This window comes from Thamnophis sirtalis, unplaced genomic scaffold (genome assembly GCF_051295495.1).
Source record: "Thamnophis sirtalis isolate CommonGarterSnake01/CBP01778 unplaced genomic scaffold, rThaSir2_p1.2 scaffold_2, whole genome shotgun sequence".
Taxonomy (NCBI): Eukaryota; Metazoa; Chordata; class Lepidosauria; order Squamata; family Natricidae; genus Thamnophis; species Thamnophis sirtalis.
Window position 1 is genome coordinate 154,526,604 of NW_028261382.1, and position 22,748 is coordinate 154,549,351.

A 22,748-nucleotide genomic window follows, 5' to 3' on the forward strand; every position below is an offset into this window, starting at 1 on the left:
GTAGGGGAAGTAAATAGCTCCCCCATCCCCAAACTCACCTGAGCATCCACAGAGAGAATGTGGCTTCCCCAGTGAATGCCCCTTCAAAGCATTTTGGAGAGACAATTTTATCAAGAACAGCAAGTGACAAGTCCACAAAAGCCATTTTCCCCTAGTCATTGCTCAGTTTTTTTGCAGAATTGGTATGAAGACCTACCCTACTGTATCTAGTATATTGAGTGAAAAGTATTGCACCATTAACTAAAAACAGGCATGCAAAACCTTAATGTTTACATCTAGCATGTAATATGTTGATAAGATCATATATTTTCCCAGAAATGAGAACAAATGCCTATTAACAAAATTGTGATATGTTATAGCAGAGCATTTGTATTTGATGCAAGAATAAGCTATATATATTCAACTAGCCTACAATTTTCTTAGGAGTTACCATGAATATTGGCCATTCCTAGCGTATTTCAAACAAGTTGGATGTCCTGTTAAAGGACTGGGTAATGGACCTGGTTTGAAATCTTTAATTGAACAGTTTGTGTGCGCATGCACATCTATATGCTTAAACAAAGCCCTAGACTTAACCAGAAAAAGCATATATGTATAATTAACAAAATGAACAAGGCCTTGGAGGTCAGCCTATAATTTAAAGGACTCACGGGAATGAATTCCCATCTCAGTGTCTTACCTGTATTATAAACTATGCTGAGGTATTCACACAGCAGTAGTAATAGCACTTAAGACTTTTATACCATCTCATATTGCTTTACAGCGCACTCTGGGCAGTTTACAATGTCAGTTTACAATTGCCCCCAATAATCTAGGTCCTCATTTTGCCGACCTTGGAAGGATGGATGGCTGAGTCAACCACGAGCCCCATCAGATTGAACTCCAGACCAGACCATGGGCAGTTAGCCTGTAATACTGCATTCTAACCATTGCACCACCAGGGTTCTTAAGCACTTCAACATTCATAAATCTACTGTAATCCTACAAACACACACTTGCATATAATCAGGGTTCAAAAGCCCTACATACAAACTGGCTAAGTCAGATTGTTTCATCCCTAAAATACCTTCATTGCAATTTGAGGCTATGAAAATATAAACACAAATACTAGTTGTTCGGATGTTTTCTCCAATGGAATCAGTATGTTCAACTATTTTTTAGGAAAACATGGGAATCAAAACACACTGACATAATCATGCTAATTTAAATCTATATTTTAGGCACATTTGAACACGAACAGGAAAACGTTTTTATAAAAAACAGTTCATAGTTTCAAGGGATTACATGGCATTAAGAAAAGGAAAGTTCATTCTTATTAATATTATTTTTATTCTGAGAAGGAAAGAACATGTTATCACAACAGTTTGAAATAGCATGATTCAAGACTGCACTCCCACGAGTGGTCCAAGATATGTACAGTATATGAAGAAAAAGTTGCACCTCAGAACCGATCATGATCAAGTTTAAAATACCTGACTTGAAGTACATGTGCTATTAGATTTCCTTCAGGTCATGACCAGCATGAAAAAAAAAATCAAATATCAGGACACAGGTATTCAGCATAGATTTTTGTTTACAGACACAGCAATATGCTGTGTTTTAAGGGTTAAAATCAGATTGTGGTTTAATGTTGGCACTGAATCCTTGAGGTGAGAAAAACAAAACACCAAACTTCTACTTTTCCCTCATTTACACACATCAAAACTATTCACACTTAAGGGTGTGCCCAGTTGCACACAAATGTAAGTCTTTTCAAAGATTAAAAACTTTAATAGCCAATACTGGAGACAGCTTCTTTGCTTCTCGGTATAAATCCGCCAGCTATTGGTTCCTAAGAAAGAGTTTGCTAAGGTAACTCTTTGACAGAAAACAAATGACAGTCTCTGGAAATCACTCCCTTTCTACACTGAAAATGCTCAGACAATTCAAGTTTCACATATTCAGGAAGACAGAAGATTTAAGGCTCTGGTGACAAATACAATCCTCTGAGTAAAATTTTTCTAGAGTCAAGATTCCACACATAACGGGTTTTCCTTGACTCCAAAATTCTTGATCTCAGATTTAGATAACATCCAACTGAAGTTAAGTCTGGCAAGATATTCTCTCCGTGGAAAAGAGGTTTCAGTAATCCATGTTAGGAGCACTTGACGATTGCCTACAATTTTGTAATGTTTGTTCTCTTTTATTAAAATTATACCAACATTCAGGAACTACTTTTAGTAAGTTGAAGAGGCTGTGCTCATAGCATCATCAGAAATTTTGGTACTGGCCGGGTGGATGCTTGCAAAATACTTGACATCATTGTCATTATCCATCTGGAGGGCCACGATTGTCTGTTCTACAGCTTCTTGATGGGAATTAACACACATCAGAAAGTATTCTGCATGGGGAGGGAGGAAAGGAAATGGGAAGGGAATGAATTATTATTAGTCATGCTCCAATCAGCATGCAAGAAATAGCAAGTATTGGTCATCAAAATCAGGGTGTTACAGAAATGAAATGTAAGTTAAAGTCTGCCGAAGCCAAGAGATTATTTTCTTTTTCTCTCATTTAGTGTTCATATCTTCCTTTACCTCAATCCAGATAATAAACAACGTTGGATCTACTTCTGCAATCAGTTATTTAATTCTGACTTCTGGACAGGTTCTTTATGCTAAACCTAACCTACTTTGCATTTTTAATTAAAAATTATTGATTCTACCTCGTGTCCTTTCCACCCTGCAAAATTCAGGATGAATTCTTTACCTTGTTTTTTTTTTCCTCCTCCACCTTCCACTGTCCTTCCATATTTACAGGTCCTTTCTCAATAATTATGCTTCTGTCTTTTCCTTATTCTATTACCTTCTTAGTCTTTTCTAAGCTATCAGTTTTGCCAATAAAATCTCTTTATTGTGCAGTATTTTCTTTCCAACTCATTTTCTATTGACTTTCTTAATCTCATAAATATTTTTCTCCATTATTTTCTATATTCAGTCTGTCATTTTCCCACTGGATACTAATCTTTTCAATAATCATTTATCAGGTGCCTCTCACTTCTCAGACTGTATAAAAAGGAGAACATTTTTGAAAGCAAGAAGTCTGTCTTTCACTGTAATGTATATGGTTTGGAAGGAATAAAAGTAAAATGTAATCTTATCAAATATATCACAATCCTGTCCAGTAGACTTACTCCCCATACATGTGTTCAGGATTGCAGATTTGTTCATGAGCACATGCCAAGTATCTTCAACTATAAGGGAATCTCAATCAGTTTAGTCTGATTGGAATGGGCAACTATTTTGATATTAGGAGCTGCTCTTCTTATTTTGTTTTGTTTTGAAAGCTAAAGTGGGCATGTATAATGGTGTGTGAGAATGGCCTTGAGGGAAGAGGGGAAGATACGCTGCCCAGGAAACAGAAAAAAGAGAGGTGTCCCCAGTGGCTTAATAGTGAGAGGAAGCAACTTAGGAAGGACCCACCCTAACTGATCAGGCAGTTAAAAAGAACAGCAGGAAAACTGTACATAGACTGTAGACTTGCGAAATTCTGTTAATGTAACCTTACAATAAAGTAGAATTAGCTCATCTCACTGTTTCCTGAGTGGTTTGCCTACAGGATGACTGACAGTGTGGCACAAATATAGTAGAGGTTGTCCTCAACTTACAACTAGTCACTTAGCAACCATTCAAAGTTACGGCAGACCTTCCCCAGGCTGCTTACAAACTCATATCCAAAGTTCTGACGACTGATCATACTTTGGGTGTTTGGTAACTGGCCAGCATTTATGGCCATTTGCAGCATTCCAAGATCAGGAGACTTATGATTTATAATCTTTTTTGCCAAAAACCAATATTTACTTCTGGTTTCTGACAAAAAAATGCTCATTGTGAATAATTTGCTTAATGCCTGCTGCATTCACTTAATGACCGCTACAAAAAAAGTAGTAAAATTGGTCCTGGCCACGTGATGACTCACTAAATGATTAGCATGACTTAAGACTGTAATTCCAGTCTCCATTATAGTCAAAAATTGAGGACTACCTGTAACATCACAAAGAACAGAGGTAAACCTCTTCATCCATTTGGGGTGTTTTGTAGGGAGACTTTTTTTTTTTTTTTTAAAGATGATTTAAACCTCTCCAAGAATTATTAGAATTCTCTTGGGTCCTACCCCTTTAATTAAATAATATCTGGAGACAAAACTGGTTAAAATTAAGAGAGGCAAATTCTGTATTTCCTGACTACTTTCTACCTACCTATACTAATATCTCCATTTCTCCTTTATTCAGACCTGACTCTTAGAAAACATATAACCCCCTAAATTTTGACTAAAATACTCTCCACTTTCTAATTTAGTTCAAAATTTACAATCCAATTTAAAACAAAGGATTACTCCTTGTCATTCCCTTCTAGATAATAAGCACATAGGAAATTACTTTCAAGATAAGAGGAAAGACAGCAAGGCAATTTGATAAGTTCTTACCACCAACCTTTTTCTAGAAGTGTTTGTCTTAAGGTCTTTGCAAGCAGGACTCTAACGTTTGGAACTCTGTCTGAGGCCAAGTGTAGCAAATGGGGCAGTAGATACTCAGCAAAGTGATCCATTGGAAGGCAGTCGTCTTCTATAATAGTCTGAAAAAGAATGATATCTAAAAATACCTGCTTCATTAAACCAATGTTTAATGGTGGGCAGTGAGGTGAGCAATAAAGGCTTAAAGTAGTATGGAACAAGAATCTATGTCACATTTGGGCTTTTTTTCTTTTCTTTCTAGCTTTGATGTTCTTCTATTCAGCCTCTTCTTTCTCATCTTGTTGTAAATACAATCAGTCAGTCATTTAAAAAGAATTATTCTTTTGGATAATGAAATAGCAATAGCACTAGCACTGGCAATTATATACTGCTTCACAGTGCTTTACAGCCCTCTCTAAGCAGTTAACAGAGTCAGCATATTGCCTCCAACAATCTGGGTCCTCATTTTACCCACCTCGGAAGATGGAAGGCTCAGTCAACCTTGAGTCTGGTGAGATTCGATCTGCCAAACTGCTGGCAGCCGGTGATCAGCAGAAGTAACTTGAACAACCACACTGTAACTGCTGTGCCACCACAGCTCATATGTAACAATTACACTTAAACACACTAAATCTTGGCTTGTTTATCTATTTGGAATAGGCCATGAATGCCTGTGATCATATAATCTTTTAAATAAATTATGCTAAACTGGTAATTAAATTGATGTGATTAAATTAATTACTAAATAATTAATTGGATTAATAACTAATTAAATCAGATTGAGAAAATGATCAACATTTACACTAATCCAGAGCAAGCAATTTTTTCCCCTTTATGTAAGGAGCAGAGAAACAAGAATGATATAGTCAGCAGCTTGTACCTTATTCCTTTGGGATCCATTTTCATACATTGCATTTTAAAATGCAAAATAATTCATTACTGAAAATAGAGGAGCCACAGACAATAGTGATCATAAAGAGGAAGTAGAATAATTCTTACCTGGCAAATAAAGACAAATGCTTGTCGACCAGACCACTTTGGACATCTGCAGAATCTTTCAATCAGTTCATTCATAAGATCAATCACAAATGTTGGTGTTGGAGCATTGTACAGCTTCTTTACCATTTCACTAACCTAGAAAACATGGTCCATTACGTAAATCAATCGCTAAAATAGTTGGTGTATTAAACTGTTGTGTTCAAGGACTGCTTTTTAACTTATACCAGCTTGTAGGAAATCCATCGAACAGAAGAAACCTTGTCTGCACAAAGGTTGAGGGCAATAGGTCGCAGATAATCATATATGTCTCTGGGACTATACAGATCAAGAAGCAAAATCAGCTGCCTACAAAAATAGAAAAACAAAACAAAACAAGAGGTCAGAATTATTTTAAAAAAATCATAGGGATTTTATTTCAATTAATGAAAGTTAATGAGTTGACCATATGCTAATTTATTAATTATTTGCAACTGTCCTAAAACATAACAAACCTTTGAAGATCACCATTATTCAACCCCTAGGGAGTTTATCATTTATCCTGAGTGCCATTCTTCAGTTCTGAAATGAGATTGTTACAGGGGCTATCTCTCAAATCTAATTATTGGGGCAATAATTTTAGAGTGCTGATCATTAATCTCTGGAGTTGAGTTGATCTCTAGGGAGATAAAACCAGAGAATGATGGTATGATTTCCCAAATACAATGCATGGCGGCAGCAATATGCCTAAAGCTATATGCTGAGTTTCTATAAGAATCTACTACATCTACTCCTACCTCTGCCGTTACTATTATGACCTATACTAATATGCTATTCCATAATATCAGAGCCATCACAGAAAAATATTGTTGCTTTGTTTTGATTCTTTATTTTATGGAAATGTAAATTAAGGGTTTCCTCTAGTTGAAAACACATGAGTTGGTTCTAGTTGCCAATCCGTAAATTGTCTTGTAACAAGCCATATAGAGTCTGATAGGCACTTTCAATTGCATTTGGAAATTTAGTGGTAGGCAAAGCAGATTTACCATGAGTGCAAACTGTTATATTCCCACTTGTCCCCCAAAACATCTACGTGGGCACAGATCCAGTCAATACATGATGGAGAACATGTTCAACAGTATTCTGGTCATTTGAACAGTCTACAGGCCAGATCATTGCAGAATGTTATGCCAGTCATTGCTTCAAGCACCTCCCATGAAGAGTTCAGACTGAGGTGAATCTGAGCAATTCTGTTGACAAAGTTGGGAGCAATAGTGTCAAACTGGCCAGATGGGCGATTTATTCATGCAGGTTTCCCTAAAAGGGAATTCATTAGCTTAAACAAGGCCAATGGCTGGCAGCCTGCCAATGCAATAAGAGACGTTTCAACAAAAATAAAAAAGCTGGCTTGAAACCAAGCAAGACACTAGCTTTCAGAATAATTTTCGTTTTTCAAGATGCCTTTGGATTCTACATCAGTCTTACAGGCATGGTGAGAAAATAAATAGTAGTTATAGCCATTTTTTGTTTGTAAATGTTCCCTTCCCTACCAAAAGATGAAGTCACAGGAATACATAAAGTAGTGTACTGGGTAGAATAGAAAGGAGTGTTGCAACAACCTTGCTTGCTTGGTGGTAAGCTGGAGTTTTATGACCAGCCTTAGAAGCCAGTCTGTGAATGGCATTTCCAGTCATTTTGTTTAGCAATCATGACATGGTCTGAAAATATCAAATGTATTTACTGACTCAACAATTGTTGGATTTATTGCTGATCAACTCACAGAGGACCCATCATTCATAGGACCTGTTAACATTAAATGGCTGTTTCATATTTTCCATGCTAGCATTCTTTGCCATCATTTCTGGCACTCATTGAAAATGATGATGAATCACAAAGAACTGTGGTCTCTCCCAGCATAGAACTAAGTCCAGATCTAACCTAATATAACCTTTCCGAAGGAAACCATAAGATAGCAGGAACCATCTGCTTTATTGACACTGCTGATTCTGGAGCATTCTTTAACATCAACAGGTCACCCATTATCTTTGTTGCTTGTTCCAGACTTAGCAAGGAAGGTTTTCTTGGGTATCTAGAATTAAAAGACTTGTGCACTACAATACCAAGTATATTAGTTTAATAGTAAACCTCTCTGAATTAAAACTCTATTGAAAATAAATTACTCTGAACACATAAGGACCTACTTATGAGCAACCATGGATGGATCATAGCTATTATCATCTGGTAAGAGAAAAAATAAGGAGCTGGTTTTCTCAAAATTTTAACTATGTTCATTTTGAAACAGTATAATTATGGCTATCTTAATAATCAGTTTCATCTTGATGATGTTTATTGCCAAGATGTTATTGTTAAGGGTAAGCAAAACCCTCCTGGATGGTCTGCAACAAGAGCAGGGGGATATCTAAGCAGCATGCTGAATGAGTTAGGAAGAAACATCCAATCAAACACAAGCCATTTCCAACATGAGTTCCTTGGTTTGCATTTTGGCTTAGGATACAGATTATTAAGAGAAAAACAAGACTGATCTTGGTTCACATGTTAACAAACCAGCAACATGCCCTTACACATGTTGCTGATATATCTAATTATCACAAAAACTTACTCAGCAAGCTCTGCTCGAAAACGCCAGTTCCTGCTATTGTCTGTGACCAAGAATTCCTGAAGCTGGTAAAGATACTCCCGTCTTTTATCAGGATGAAGAAGCTGGAATAAATAATTATGAAACACTTTAAGAATCATATAGAAAATATTAATTGCTAAGAGTATCTGAGTAAAATCACTGTATAAAAAGTGAAGTTCTCTTAAAGGGCACTTTTGAAATTGTAAGACAGCAATATGCAGTATAAAATTACATCAGAAATTAAATTACAAATAAATTTGACAAGTTAAAACACAGAACAATATAGGAAAGAAGGAAAAATACTAATTTATTTTTGAATATATATAAAAGAAGAATGTACCTTTAAAAAATCATGTAGGTGCTTAAGCACACCAATCCTAACTTCATCGAGATCTTTTAAGAAGCCATTAAAGACTGGAACCAGATCACCTGCAGTGAGCTGATCTCCAAGAATGACTGCAAGTTCATGTATGGAGAAAGCTAACGTTCTTCGAACTTTCCACTGAAAAGACCCAAGCAATTATCAATTATACAAAATGACTTTGGTTCATTTCATTGCAAGTACAATATTAAAGCAAAACAAAGGGAGATACGTTTGAATTTTATCAGAAGTTAGAAAAAAACAACAGTGGCACACAGGAGAAACATTTTCAGGAGAAAACAAATTATGCTAATTTGTCTTTCTCCTGATTTCTTTAAAAATTATTTTGCACTCTTGCCGACCCAGGAACCTTAAACAAAACATTTTTATACCAGAAGCCTTCTTTTTTAACCAGCTTAGGTGCCCAATATGTAATACAGGGCTAGTTGTAAAATCTCCTCTTTTTTTGCCTGAAATTTTGTAGTAAAATAATTCCTCTTTTGCTAATAATGTCTGCCTTTTAGAAATATTAGAGCAGTTTTGTAACGATTACTGAGCAGGAAGTAAAATATTTTTCTAATTCTTGCTTCCTCCCCCACTTTATTAGATAAAGATATTTATTTCTGAAACAACAATTAAGCAGGAAATAATGTATTTAATAGAAATTACATCTCAACAAGCAAACAAATTGCAATGTAACTATATTGTAGAGTGAAGTAAAATTCCATTAGTTATTCAACTATCTAAACAGAGAGATATAATCTACACATTAACTTTCTCACTTTTCCTAAAACACTTTTCTCATGAAAAAATCCCACAAGAAATAAACCAACATTTTTTATTACTTCAATGAGACAAATTAATCTTAAAGTAGCATAACAAATTTCTATACCATACAAGTACAATGTGGATTTTCCTTACCTGCATATCAGAAGCTAGAGTCTCATAGGTATCCTTCAGGCAGTGCCAGTTCTGTCTACCTAGGGTAAGTGCCACCCCTGGAAGGCTATAGGCACAGTGTTTGGCAATCTCGGTATCAACAGTCTGAGCTCGAGAGGGATCAGTCATGGATAAATACTGGTCTAGCAAGGCTTGCGGTACAACGTCCTAAAACAGAAAAACAGAATTTAGAAGTCATCTGAAAAAGGTAAAATACCTGTGCAAAACTGGAATAGGAGAATGCATGGCTGTATCTTGAATGAGACATTTGTGGCTGCATACACAAATGAAATTATGAATAATCCAACAGGACTAAGATGATCTGTCCAAGATGATCTGTTTGGATTAAAGAGCTGGGGGGAAATTCTCATACCTTTAATGATTTCTCTCAACTTTCTATTTGAAGTTGCACAGTCAATTTTAAACACCTGATTTCTGATTTTATGTTAAGACTGTCAATATTTAGGATTGTATTCAATGAGAATGCCATGTGTCTAATTATAAAAAACACAGATTAAAAAATTATATGTATAAGTTGAAACTCTTATCCAAATTTGTTAATATCTACTTCACACTGTTGTCCCAAGATTAAAAAGCAGTATCTTAGAAATAAACAAAGTTACAGGATTTGAGGCAAAAAGATGAAAAAAGGCTACATTCATGCTGCTCCCGTTCTGTTTAGATATATTTAAAGAAAAACAAGATTCATGGAAGTGTTATACTGCAGCTGCCAAAGTTAAGAGTATGTAACTTCCTTCTTAATCATGAGGTTGTCAAAAAGCCAAGAGGTAAACCAGTCTATCTCGGTGTGAGTTACAAGGGAACAGAATAGTAAAGATTAAAATTGGAATATAAAAACTGATGATTGTAAGAAAAGGATTAGAACAATCATGTCTTCAGTTGTTTTCCCCAAGCATAAATAAACAAGAAGGGGAAACAGAAATACAGCTTGATCTTTCATTTTTTGTTCTCTCAGGGCTCACAGAGAGCTGGAGAATTCAAATGCCAACTTAACTGTGTTAAGCAGCGGTGGGCTTCACATTTTCTTACCACTGGTTTGCTCCATGCCCGCTCGCTTTGCGTGTGCGCGTCCAATTTGCGGGCACGTGCCACTTCTGCATATGCACTTTGCTCGCATGTGCACCTTCCACGCATGCCTAAATAGGACAGCATACAGCCAGGGCGGGCAAACCAGTCCAAACCGGCTGAATACTATCTCTGGTGTTAAGGCTCACTAACAAAATAAAAATTAGATCTGATAAATACCTATAAATATCTATATACAACTAAAACTCTTCTGTATGTAATCTTCAATGAGCCAAAATAGTATCATAGAGCAACAGTTTTTGAATCAAGAATCCTCAAATGGCTAATTTGCAGAATGCATCCATAACCCAGGACTCCCATGGGATTGAAATTTGGTGAATTTATTTATGATTGCTTCAATATTGCTGAACTGCTACACCACTGCCTGGAAGTTCAGTAGATCAGTCGTACTCTACCCCTCTAGAGGCTACATAGACTGATTCTACCACTGGCTGCTGGAGGGTGGTCAGCTGCAGTCAAGTCACTAAAGAATCAGAAGTTGTTCCTATTCCTAGTGCTTTTTTGCCCTTAGACATTCATTTTTCTTTTTTGGTAAGAAAATATCTCTAAAATAATTACCCAACAGGTTGCAGGTTATCTTGTTATAGACTAGAGATGAATGATATGTAGATTTAGCTTCTATGAAAGTATAGTTTCTTTATGAATCTGACAGAAACATTTAAAATATACCTGAATTTTAGATTTTTTTTCTTCTTCAGGGCTGAAACAACTATTAGTGTTCAAGTCTGAGTCACTGTGAATATAATGAAGAGTGGATTCTACAATGTCCTGAAGTGCAGGGAAAAAAGAACATTTTTTGTAGAAAGATTGTGTACAGCAACATCCTAGGCATATTTACACAGCACAGGCTCACTATATAGCAGTGATGGCTAACCTTTTTGGTGCCGAGTGCCCAAAGTGCATGCGCAGCCTCAAAATGCAATGCCAGCACTCCCATACATGCGCCCCATGTCCCTCACCCATTTTTGGCTTACAGGTTGGTGTAGGAGGCCTTCCAGGCCCAAAATGGGGCATGGGTGGCCTTGCGCGATACCCCACACCCTGTTTTGGCTTACAGGCTGATGCAGTAGGCCTTCCACACCTAAAACGGGAGTGAGGGGGGGAGCATGCATGCAATCCCCCCAAAATTCAATGCAAGTGTCCCCCCATACAGGCGCATCCTTCACATGTGCTTCACCCCCGGTGTATGTGCGGCAGAGACCTGAAGACCAATTGGCCGGTGGGAGGCACATACGCATGTGTGGTGGTGCTGGGCTGGGGCGATGGCTGGCGTGCCCACAGAGAGGGCTCTGCATGCCACCTGTGTCACACGTGTCATAGGTTTGCCATCACAATTATTTAGAATGTGCTATATTAATTCATAAATTATGTTTTCTTTTCTTTACCTCAACAGCATCATTGATTAAAGGCTCTGTGCCATTCTGGATGAATGCACAGTTTAGTTGGTCTTTGATGCACATTTCATTTTGACAGTTTGAGAACTTGCCCATGCTTGCTGAAGGCTCCTCTTGAGGATCTAGACTGGAAGCTCGGAGAGCAGCAGAGAGTACCTCCACTTGGGCTGTGCAGAAAGAAGAAATACTGTGATATATCAAGAAAGGTCCTCTACACAGTAATGATACACACAGATTAGTAATTCAGCATCACTTCCCACATACATTCTGAAGATACAGGTAGGGCAAGGGCAAACAGAGATCTCCATTGGTAACTTTGGGCAGATTCATTCATATCTTTTTGGCCAAATTAGTCATACTCTCCAGAGTTTTCTCTGATCTCAGTGAAACCAAAATTCATACACCAAAAAAATCATAAATGCAACCTAAGTTCCAATCAGTGTATTTAGTCAAGAACCAAGTTTGAAAATTGTTAAGAACCAATGAGTAGGAACTTCAACATTTTTTGAAAATACAAAACAAAGACTGAAAGGGAATCCAGTATTATTTTTTAAATTATATTAAGCCCCTTTTTCTGCCTTTCTGAAGTCCTTTATAGTTAAAAATCTAACTTCAAAATTATTATACAGCAATCATCTTGAGTTGAGTTGAGTTTATTAGACTTGTATGCCGCCCTATTCCCAGAGGGACTTTCTTACCACATATATCTTACCACATATCTGACTCAAAGATAAAGCATGTTATTATACATATATGTAAATTTTACTTCAAGAATATGAAAATTATTGGAGAGGCTTCATAATATAAAAGCCTGTTTAGTGGTGCAAACCAAAAGATCAAACTATAAGCACTAGAGGTTTTCAGAGCCTGATTTAATTGTATTAATAGTTGTTAAATTCACAACAGATGAAAGCAGCACAGGGAATAAAGTTGTTAATTCTGGCTATTTACCTCCTGAGAAAAAGATCAGCTAACTGATGATCTCAGGCTAGCTTTTGATTTCTTTTGAAAAGAATTCTAGCTGTTCAATATACAGCTAGTATTTCTCAGGCATTAGTAATTAATTGTCCTTTAAAAGTTAGACTAAGTAAAGAAGGAAACCTTAGACAGAGGTGGTAAAATACAAATGTAGTTGTAACCATTATCAAGAAGACCAGAAGCTGTTTTTTTATAACTATGTTTTTTCTTTTCCTTCATTCCTTCCCTCCCTCCTCCCCTATTTTTCTTTGTACTTTTTTCTCTTATTACTTTCCTTTTCTTACTTTTCTTTCAAAATTTGTATGCTTTTTATTCTTTTAAACATTTTTAAATAAAAATTATATGAACAAAAAAGAAATTAATTGCTGTTTTTTCCTGGACTTTGTTCAGCATTGGTATAAGTTATGCAGCCTGAACAGCTAAATATATATTATTCCTCACAAATAAACAATACAAACAGTTAAAGAGAATATTGGACTGAATGATTTCCACAAATATTACTTTATCAATTTTATAAAAGGAACTTTCAGGTAACTGGAAGTCTTATTATACTCTGCAAAATAAGAGAAAGAAAAAGCACAGGTGGTTTGCTAAAAGTTTCCTTTTTGTGGGAGAAAATATAAGCATTACTTCCACTTTGCTGATCTCTCATTGCACATTATAACGGTTATTTGCTCAATACTCTGCAAAAAAACTAGCCTTTTAATATAAACTACACTGAAGGAACAATTTCCATGCTACCTTAAAAATAAAAGGATTTTACTATTCTAGCACCATACTTTAAAGCATATTCATATCAAATGGGAGAATTTGTTTTTATTATTTCTAGATTTGTAACTTTATTCTCATGTTTGACGTTTGGACTAACTATTTAACTCATAATTTTATTAGTTATACTGATTTCAGCTTCTGATCAACATTATCAAGTTTTTCCCCAGTTCATCTTGCACTAATTCCATCTTCCGTTTTCAGGTTCAACTAAACCATTGCTTCCTGAATGACAGTATTTATCTAGCAATTGCATTTGGATAGGTCTCACTTTTACCCTTCTCTGACTTATTTTGTGCTCACATCTTCTGTAGGTACCTTTCCTGTATTCCTGCCATATAAAATGTGCATGATATTGGTAAAATCATGCTAGCTTCACAACAGCATAGGCAATTTAAATATTGGACCAAGGTAAAAGAGAAGAGAATTACTAAAACTAATTAATAATGGAAACTTTTGGAGTCTACAAAAACAAACACAAGAGATAATATAAGACAGGCCAACAGACCATTTATTGAACCTATTTTCCCTAAGTCTCTCTAACCAGCTGTTTTACTACTTCATTTCATTAATGTTATTACTATTTAGAATTTTGTCTGTTGTGTCTTTTTTTTCTGATATTGGTAAAATATTGCAATTCAACACCCTTCCTGGGCTTTTCTCAAGTTAGCAATTTCCTGCTTCCCCAAATTGTCTTTACTTCCTTTTTCTCTGCTTCTTTGCTACTGCTTCACAGAGAATGTTGGTAGATTCTGACACAACTGAAGCATTATTTTAAACTTTTATGAAATAGTTACCAAAGGTAAAAATTATGCATTAAACAACATATTTCAGATGTTTCCTATTATAATCTTAAAACTTTAATCAGTTAAATATATATATATATATTAAAAGTAATAGAAGTAGGAAAATCAGTTATTTCTTCTATATCTATTTTCCTTTATTATTATTTTCTTTGCACTTTTATTGTTATATTTTTAGCTTTTTAGTTATTTGTAAATTTTAACAAACATTATAAAAAAATCTAATTCAAAGCTCAACATATACAATACAATACAAGATGTTTATTACCTTTAACATCTGGATCATCTATATGAGGCTCCAAATTTTCTATCATTTCTTCCAACTCCTTTCTTGTAGCCATTATGTTTGAAGATGCACATGCCATAACCTCTTGTTGTCCTTTCTGATTTGCTAAATCATCCTTTTCTGCATTTTCCTGAAGTTCTAAATCAATATCTATCTTAGGAAGTGGAGTCCTCCAGAAATGGAATGAATTATACAGTTCTTGCTCCACAAGTGAATTTTCCTGTGAATGCAATGCAGGTTCTGGTAGCACTGCTAACGTACAATGATCAAAACTGGGTTCATTCTCATCTGAAGGTTCTTTGCATGGTTCTAAAGACAAAGTACTATGTAGCAATGCCTCATCCTGGAAATGAACCAAGTTACTTTCTGTTTTGTCATTTTCAGGGGTGGCTTCAAAATCGCATTCCTCAGTGTCTAAAGACAACTCTGTCTGGCTTTGTACATCATATGTGGATACATCTTCTGAATCCTTATTGTTTTCACTGCTGGATGAAAACAGATGTCAATATTAGCTGATCTAGCATAAGAGCCACAGTAGCGCAGTGGTTAGAGTGCAGTACTGCAGGCTACTTCTGCTGACTGCCTGCAATTTGGCAGTTCAAATCTCACCAGGCTCAAGGTTGACTCAGCCTTCCATCCTTCCGAAATGGGTGATATGAGGACCCAAATTGTTGGGGTAAATGTGCTGACTCTGTAAACCGCTTAGAGGGCTGTTAACACTGTAAAGCAGTATATAAGTCTAAGTGCTATTGCTAATACACACACACACACAGACACACCAACCCACACGAATTTAGCTAGAATAAAGTTGGTCAAACAACAACTTGTGAGTAACAAAGGGGAAAAGGAAATGAGGATCTGTAGGATGCCTGAACAGGAATAATAAAAACAAACAAACAAAAAGGGGTAAAAACCAGACAAAAGTACAAAGAACAGTAGACAAACTATAGTACACAGGAAACTGATCTCAACTTCTGGCATATTTCCCTCAAAAATTACTCACTCTGATCTGTATAACAACTCATAAACTCACTGACTCATTCACAGATGGAAGCCTCAAAATCATTGAGGCTTTTCTAAGATAAACAGAAATTTGGCACAAACAAAAGAATCATCTTTCAAAATATTAGGAAAAAATTGGAACATGTTTTATCATAATATCTCAGAATGTGAGAGATTCACTTCCAAAGAAAGATGAGCAAATATAAAAATGTGTTAATATTTTATTTCAACATTATTTTCATTGAATTTTATTATCCATACCTGTGTTCTTCTATAAAATTCTGACTGTCAGAGTTCTTACATTCTTCTTCTTTAAAAAATTGACCACTGCTGGATGGATTTGCAAATGTTGATATAAAAGGCCCCAGGGATTGAAAGGCAGCTTGGCGAACCTGGAAGAACATATTCCATAGAAAACTATAGTTATTTTATTAGCATGATTAGGGAGGGTATAACGCTCGCAAAAGTATGTAGCAGGGCATTTTTGCATCTGGGAATGTTCAGGTCCAAAAATCAGATATGGCAATATGTTACTTGAACTATCTATAAAAGTCTTTGATTACATTTATTTGGATAAGGTTTCTTATGGATCAAATTTTATTTCATGAAAGATAATAACAGTTTTTAATCTTTATGGTGATTACTACTAAAATCACTAAAAGTGTTACCTAGAAATCTAGTTATTTTAGAGTTTTAAATGTTTTTACTGTAGAATGAAAGCATGGATGGTATCAGTATTAGGCAGGGATGTTGTGGGTGAGAGAAAAACCGGCAGGAGCAACTTACTGAAATGATTTGCAACTTTCCCTGCCAGCTTCTCCATTGACTTTGCTTGTGGGAAGCTGGGAGGAAAACTTGCAAAGATTGAAAATGGCAATCATGTGATCATGGTGGTACTACATGGTGATGGTGCAGTTCCAATGGTGGAATTTCAACGACCAGTCATACATCCCATTTTTTCAGTACATATGAATATGTCACATAAATATGAACAGTCACAGAACAAATGGACATAAGCTGAGGACTATCTGTAGTAGTGACAGAATTGGAATATCTCACCCATATTAAATATATTCCCAGCCTTCACAATCATAATGATCTCTTGGGCAGATATAATCAATGGGTTGCATTCAGATGGGAGCTCTGTAGATAGATGTTTCTTTGAATTTGCACCAGGATTCAGTGACGTTTCCCAGAAGAAAACATTATGATGCCCCCCCCCATTTTTCTACACAACTCCTAGCACCATTTTTTTCATACTATTCCAAAGGCCTTTAATTCTGAGAAAACCTCTCAAATAGCACAGTGGAAATAAGCAAAGATATTCTCTAAACCGTCCTCCTAATCTACATTTTAAACATACCCACTGTCTACAGTGCAAACCACGGGTTCCAAGAGTAGACCATAAAGGATTGAATAGTTTTCTTGATACATGACCCACCCCATGATAATTGCACTTTCAATCATATGATTTGTTCTCAGAATAAGTGAATAAACAAAGAAATTGAGAATTTAAAGAAATAGAAGGTAAATTTAATAATTGGACTTGCCCATCGTGAAGGGTCACTGATAAGGTTAATAAAAAGTGTTGATAATTTTGTTCGACGGACTTCCTGTGATGTGGCACATGAAACAGCCATAAAGCATTCAGCACAAGCCTTCCGCACACCCCACACATTATCTGAACAAAGCTGGAAAAATCTAGGTAACTGGAAAATATAAAATATGATATCAAATACAAATGATTTAATTTGGGTCTTCTTCCATTCCTTATGGACGTCAAAACATTTAAGAGAAACTTTCTAATGTAGGAACTGGCTAAGATTATAAAAGTATGGGCTGAAGCTTTATTTACTATTTCTGGAACTAGTCTACTTTACAGTCTTTAACAATGGCCAATATTACCTTTGGAAACTAAAATAGAATAATTCTACCTTTTCCCAAGTAGAATAATTTCAGAAGGAAATATTTTTTTACAGTAACAAATCAGTGAAAGCAGGGATTATAGCATTCAAAAAAGTAATCAAATAATTCAATAAAATTACATTTAGTACTATGTGCAATATGCAAAAAATGTGCCTGACCCTTAAAGAAATGAATATATATATATCCTCCCATATTTGGGCATACCAGGGGTTGTGACACTAAATACATACCTATTTCCCTGGCTCAGCTGATAAAGGAGGAGAACCTTGTGGCTTAGTGGTTAACACAACTGCTTAATATGTAATACAGCACAGGTTCAAATCCCAGTAAGGGTATGGCTAGCTGATGAGAGCTAAATAGCTTGAAATAGATCTATACTAGTCTCCCTTTATTTATTTATCAGCTCAAATACAACACAAATGTAACAAAGGCAACAGTAAAAATATTGGCTTTCTGTCTGGATGGTCTCTTGTGATGAGCCGATAGACAGAGAAAGGAAGCAGTATGCCTCCTCCCATATTTGGGCATACCAGGGGTTGTGACACTAAATACATACATGTGTGTGTGTGTGTGTGTGTGTCTTATTCCAGGTATGAAATGCAATAATGCAATATCTATTGATAACAGACTGTATTCCTGAAGAAATGATTATCAAAAATTAATTCTATCTTATCCATTTTTATTCAAGCTCAAATAAAATTATTTAAATGCCCATATTGAAATTCAGCACAATTGTGCAATTAAAAATTAAATAAAGATAAAACTTTGACATATGAAACTCACCAGCATTTCTTCAGTAGCTTGCTGTCCGACTACACTACAAATATCTCCAAAATTGGCTGCACACACCTGGACAAAAATAAGTATTTTAATTAGAATTGGCAATGAATTAACCAAGGAAAATAATAGTTTAGGGATTCGAAGATAATTCACGAAAGCAGGACCACAGTTCAATTATTTTTAAAGTAGTACTTAGTACTTTTAAATTAACACCAAGTAGGTTATTTGATGAAAAACTATCCGCTGCAGTTCTCATCTCTCTCTGGTGCTTCAGGAACTCCAATTTACCATTCATAGGTGATCTAAAAGTAAATCTTTTTCTACATTCTGCTAACTACCATATTCGGGATAATATTCCTCAAATTAAACTGAATAATTGATATTTTGCCTTCAACTACCATTCTTAGTGAAATATCTGATATTATTTTACTTTTGTCAGTAAATCAAGCATCATTTATGCATAAGAAATTTTTCTCAATTAGGTTATTTTTATGACCTTTCTAATTTTTCTCAGCTCTGAAACTAAAATTCTGGGAATAAATCTCCATAGAATACTATTCTCTATGGCAGGGGTGCCAAACTGGCAGCCCGTGGCCGAATGTGCAGGCCACAGCCACCCCAGCTGTGAAAGGGAAAAATGTCACAATACATCATATGATGGCGTCATCAAGTTTGAAACCCGTGCTTACCCTTTTTACTTGGGGACCAACTCCTCAAATTTCCCATGAGAAATAATATAATTCCTTATAGCAACACTATTTTAAATTTACTTGGCTTACAAATGCATTATATATTTTTTTAGGTTAGAATGTAATTGAAATTCTTAACATGAATAGTTTATTATCAATTTTAGCCATTGCTTATCCACTGCAGGATGAAGGTCTCTTCCACTGGTTTCCAACCTATATGCCTACTCCTTTGGCTATGTATCATTTAATGTTCTCAATATTCTTTTTGCTATTATCTTGGTGAAAACCTTGTAGATGACTGAAAGAAGACTTACTAGGTGATAGTTTTATAAATTAGTGGAGCAACTTTAATCAGTGGAACAACTTGCTTCCAGAAGTTCTGAATGCTCCAACACTGGAAGTTTTAAAGATGTTGGATAACCATTTGTCTGAAGTGGTGTAGGGTTTCCTGCCTAGGCAGGGGGTTGGACTAGAAGACCTCCAAGGTCCCTTCCAACTCTGTTATTCTATTCTATTCTAAATCACCTTTCTTGTGCATAAGAGTCATTTTATCATTTTTCCATGCGGGTAGTTTTTCTTCTCTTAAGCATCTTGAGTATAATTTTGCTAGTATCTTGTATAAACTGTGACCACCAGCTTTCAGCATTTCAACCATAACAGTTTGCCTTATAGAGAGCCATAATGTCTAGTTCTTAGTTAATACTGATGTGCTTTTTAAATAAAAAGCAGCATAGATCTATAAAGGAAGAAAACATACCTTCCGTACATGAAACATTCTACAATCACAGCACATTTCACAAAATCTAGGGAGAATGAGTCTCTCTGTAATGTCCTTTCCAACCATGGAGGCCATTTTGCACATTATCTAAAAATAAAGACAATTTTAGTTATGCATCTAGCAGTCCAACTTCTTTAAATTTATAAACCTATGACTCTGCATTCTATAAATGTACATGTGTGTATGTGTATTTGTCTGCATTCATAGACACTGAAATATTATCAACAAAAATTGAAATAACATTGTTTTTCAATATAAAGTTAGTAGAAGACACCTACGAATGAGCTGTGACATTAACTAAATGAACTTTTGGTCAGTTTTATACTGCACTTTACTGTATGTCCACAAGCAGCAGTAAGATATAAACAGTTCAGAGAAATATAGATTTGATACTAGATGTCTGATTTTTGGTTCAAGGATGTGTGAGCAATGTGTCACAATAAATTCCAATCCCCCAATCCAATGTCATAAGAGCCAATAATGGATATGATGGGAACTGCCCATCACTGTTATAAATACACAAATCACATGATTTGGAAAAACACATGGGAAGTTAGTTATATCCATGTAAACAAAGTCCCTTCAATTAAACATTACACTATGCTGAGTTTTTTTTAATCCAAATTAATAAAGGTCAGTTAAAATATAAAGGCTGTGTGGCTAGAAATATCAAGAAAGAAAAGTGAAAAAAAATGAAAAGTGAATCTGAATGAATATGGGTGTGACCTCAGAGCTGAGCTTATAAAATAAGGATGAGGGAAATAATGTTATGATTAAAATATTATGATTTTTCCTCTCATATTATCCTATTTAAAGTGGCAAGTTACTGTATTGGGGCAAATTTCCTATCAGGCTGCTAGGACAAATTGGTACAGAACTTGGTTAGTAAGTCATCCAGATGCACCAAAATTTGGACACCTTATGTGCAGTTTGTTATGATGACTGGGGCAATATTTTGACATGTTATCTGGAACTCTTTCTGGTCTGTGAGACCTGATGAAATGGACAAGTCCTCCTCAGCCAACTGTGTATTTTTTCCTTGTCCCTCCTGACTCCTTTGGAGGCTTGGAGAGAGCATGACATCTGGGAGGAGGTCAATGCCTTGCTTCAAATGGGCAATTAGTATCAGCAATCTTGAAAAAGGCTTGAAAGAATGTGCCCATTTCTTAAGAGACCTCCATGATTTTGTAAGTATTTGACAACTATCATTTTGACTCTAGCCTCCCCTCCCTTTCTAGAGGAGATTATTGATTACAGATGACTGAGACTTTGGTCAGTGTACAAATATACAGAGGAACACATTATCCCAACTCTTTCTGGAACAATTCAGATCTGGGCATTGATGTCTTTTTTAACATTTACAAGAAACTGCTAGGCAAGGTGGCCTGGAAGCAATCTGCTCTATACAGGGCTGCCTTTGAAAACCACTTGGAAACTTTCACTTGTCCAGAATGCAGTGTTCCAGTTACTAGACAATACCTACAACATAAACATATTAAATTTGTGGCTTTGGGTTCTGCACTGGGTCCCTATTCATTTCTGAGTGCAATACATCTTTAAGATTTACATGGCTTGGCATGATTTACTTGCATGAACATCTTCCCTCCTACTTTCAACATACCCAATTTAGATATCCCAGGAAAAATACTTCTGACCCCTTCACTTTTGTGAAGGAGGAGATAAAAGAAAGGGGAGGCTCAGAGATGTGCTTTTCCTATGGAAGTGCTTCTCTCAATATTTGACATGCCTCTACTTTTCCACTGACTTTGGGAAAATGAGCTGACACCATGAGACTGACTGATCCCTATATGATAATTTAAATTGCTTTTCTATTTTTTTTAACCGGAGATATTTAGCTGTATTATTGAAATGCTAGATCAACAGTCTTTTACAATTTGATAAAGTACTGTATAAATCTAAATAGCAAATATTGAAAGCCTGTATTTTTTTCTGAGACTATAGAGCAGTTTTGGTCCAAGCCAGCTTTTTGCCCCTGAATCAAAAGTGATGTATGGCTGTATTGTGTAAAAGGGTTAAAAAGCTGTCACACAATATTTATTCTATCAATGAAAACACCTATAATGTGTGTGTGTGTGTGTGTGCGCGCGCACACACACACACACACACACACATTTCAGATAATCAGCCAAACACCAATTCCTGGAACATCATTTTCTTACTTACTGCCACTGCCTCTGTCTTCACATCATCATTGCTATCTGGAGCAGTCAGTTCTACTAAAACAGGACATACTTTGGTCTCCACATCATATCGTTCAATAAGTTCTTGTTCCAACAGAACAAGTAATGCTGCTTGACTTGTTTTTCTCACCTATGTAAAAATATAAAAAAGCAGGAAAAGGACAATTCCATTTGTGCCAATCTCTGCAAAATGTCCATTGCTAAGCAAGAGCGTTAAGTGAGTTTTGTCTCATTTTACGACCTTTCTTACCATAGTTGTTGAGCGAATCTGGCTTCCCCATTGACTTTGCTTATCAAAAGTTTGCAAAAGTTAATCACATGATATTGTCATACATACATGCCAGTTTCCAAGTGTCTGAATTATTTTATTATTTATTTCATGTGACTGTGTGGGTGCTTCAATGATTGTACGTGTGAAAAATGGAAAAAGTCTTTTTTTGTGTGTTGTCATAACTTCTGTCACCAAACAAATGGCTATAAGTCAAAGACTATCTTTATGTATTTATGGATTCTGCAACATATTTCTGAGCAATGAGTCATCTGTGTGATAAAGATTCTAATAATTGGCATTAATTGTATTATTGCAATGATGATATTTGTTAAGCATTACAAAGCATTAATGGGAGATGAATAGT

General features: G+C 35.7%; 1 protein-coding gene across 3 annotated transcripts in view; it reads right to left on the reverse strand.

Annotated features, from left to right (window-relative positions):
- Positions 1-1,311: 1,311 nt before the first annotated feature.
- Positions 1,312-22,748, reverse strand: part of PPP4R1 (protein phosphatase 4 regulatory subunit 1) — a 37,720-nt gene continuing 16,283 nt past the window's right edge. For 2 of the 3 annotated variants that reach the window (XM_087707292.1, XM_087707290.1), the window contains exons 6-20: positions 22,097-22,243; positions 19,892-19,999; positions 18,449-18,514; positions 17,290-17,448; positions 16,001-16,131; positions 14,720-15,222; positions 11,894-12,069; positions 11,178-11,276; positions 9,384-9,569; positions 8,442-8,603; positions 8,084-8,184; positions 5,712-5,832; positions 5,488-5,622; positions 4,469-4,610; positions 1,312-2,380 (exon numbers count right to left, since the gene is read on the reverse strand). In XM_087707292.1, the coding sequence (XP_087563418.1) occupies positions 2,217-2,380; positions 4,469-4,610; positions 5,488-5,622; positions 5,712-5,832; positions 8,084-8,184; positions 8,442-8,603; positions 9,384-9,569; positions 11,178-11,276; positions 11,894-12,069; positions 14,720-15,222; positions 16,001-16,131; positions 17,290-17,448; positions 18,449-18,514; positions 19,892-19,999; positions 22,097-22,243 (2,400 nt within the window). In that variant the 3' untranslated portion in view covers positions 1,312-2,216. The remainder of the gene's footprint in view (positions 2,381-4,468; positions 4,611-5,487; positions 5,623-5,711; positions 5,833-8,083; positions 8,185-8,441; positions 8,604-9,383; positions 9,570-11,177; positions 11,277-11,893; positions 12,070-14,719; positions 15,223-16,000; positions 16,132-17,289; positions 17,449-18,448; positions 18,515-19,891; positions 20,000-22,096; positions 22,244-22,748) is intronic. The other variant, XM_087707291.1, reaches the window with a different exon arrangement.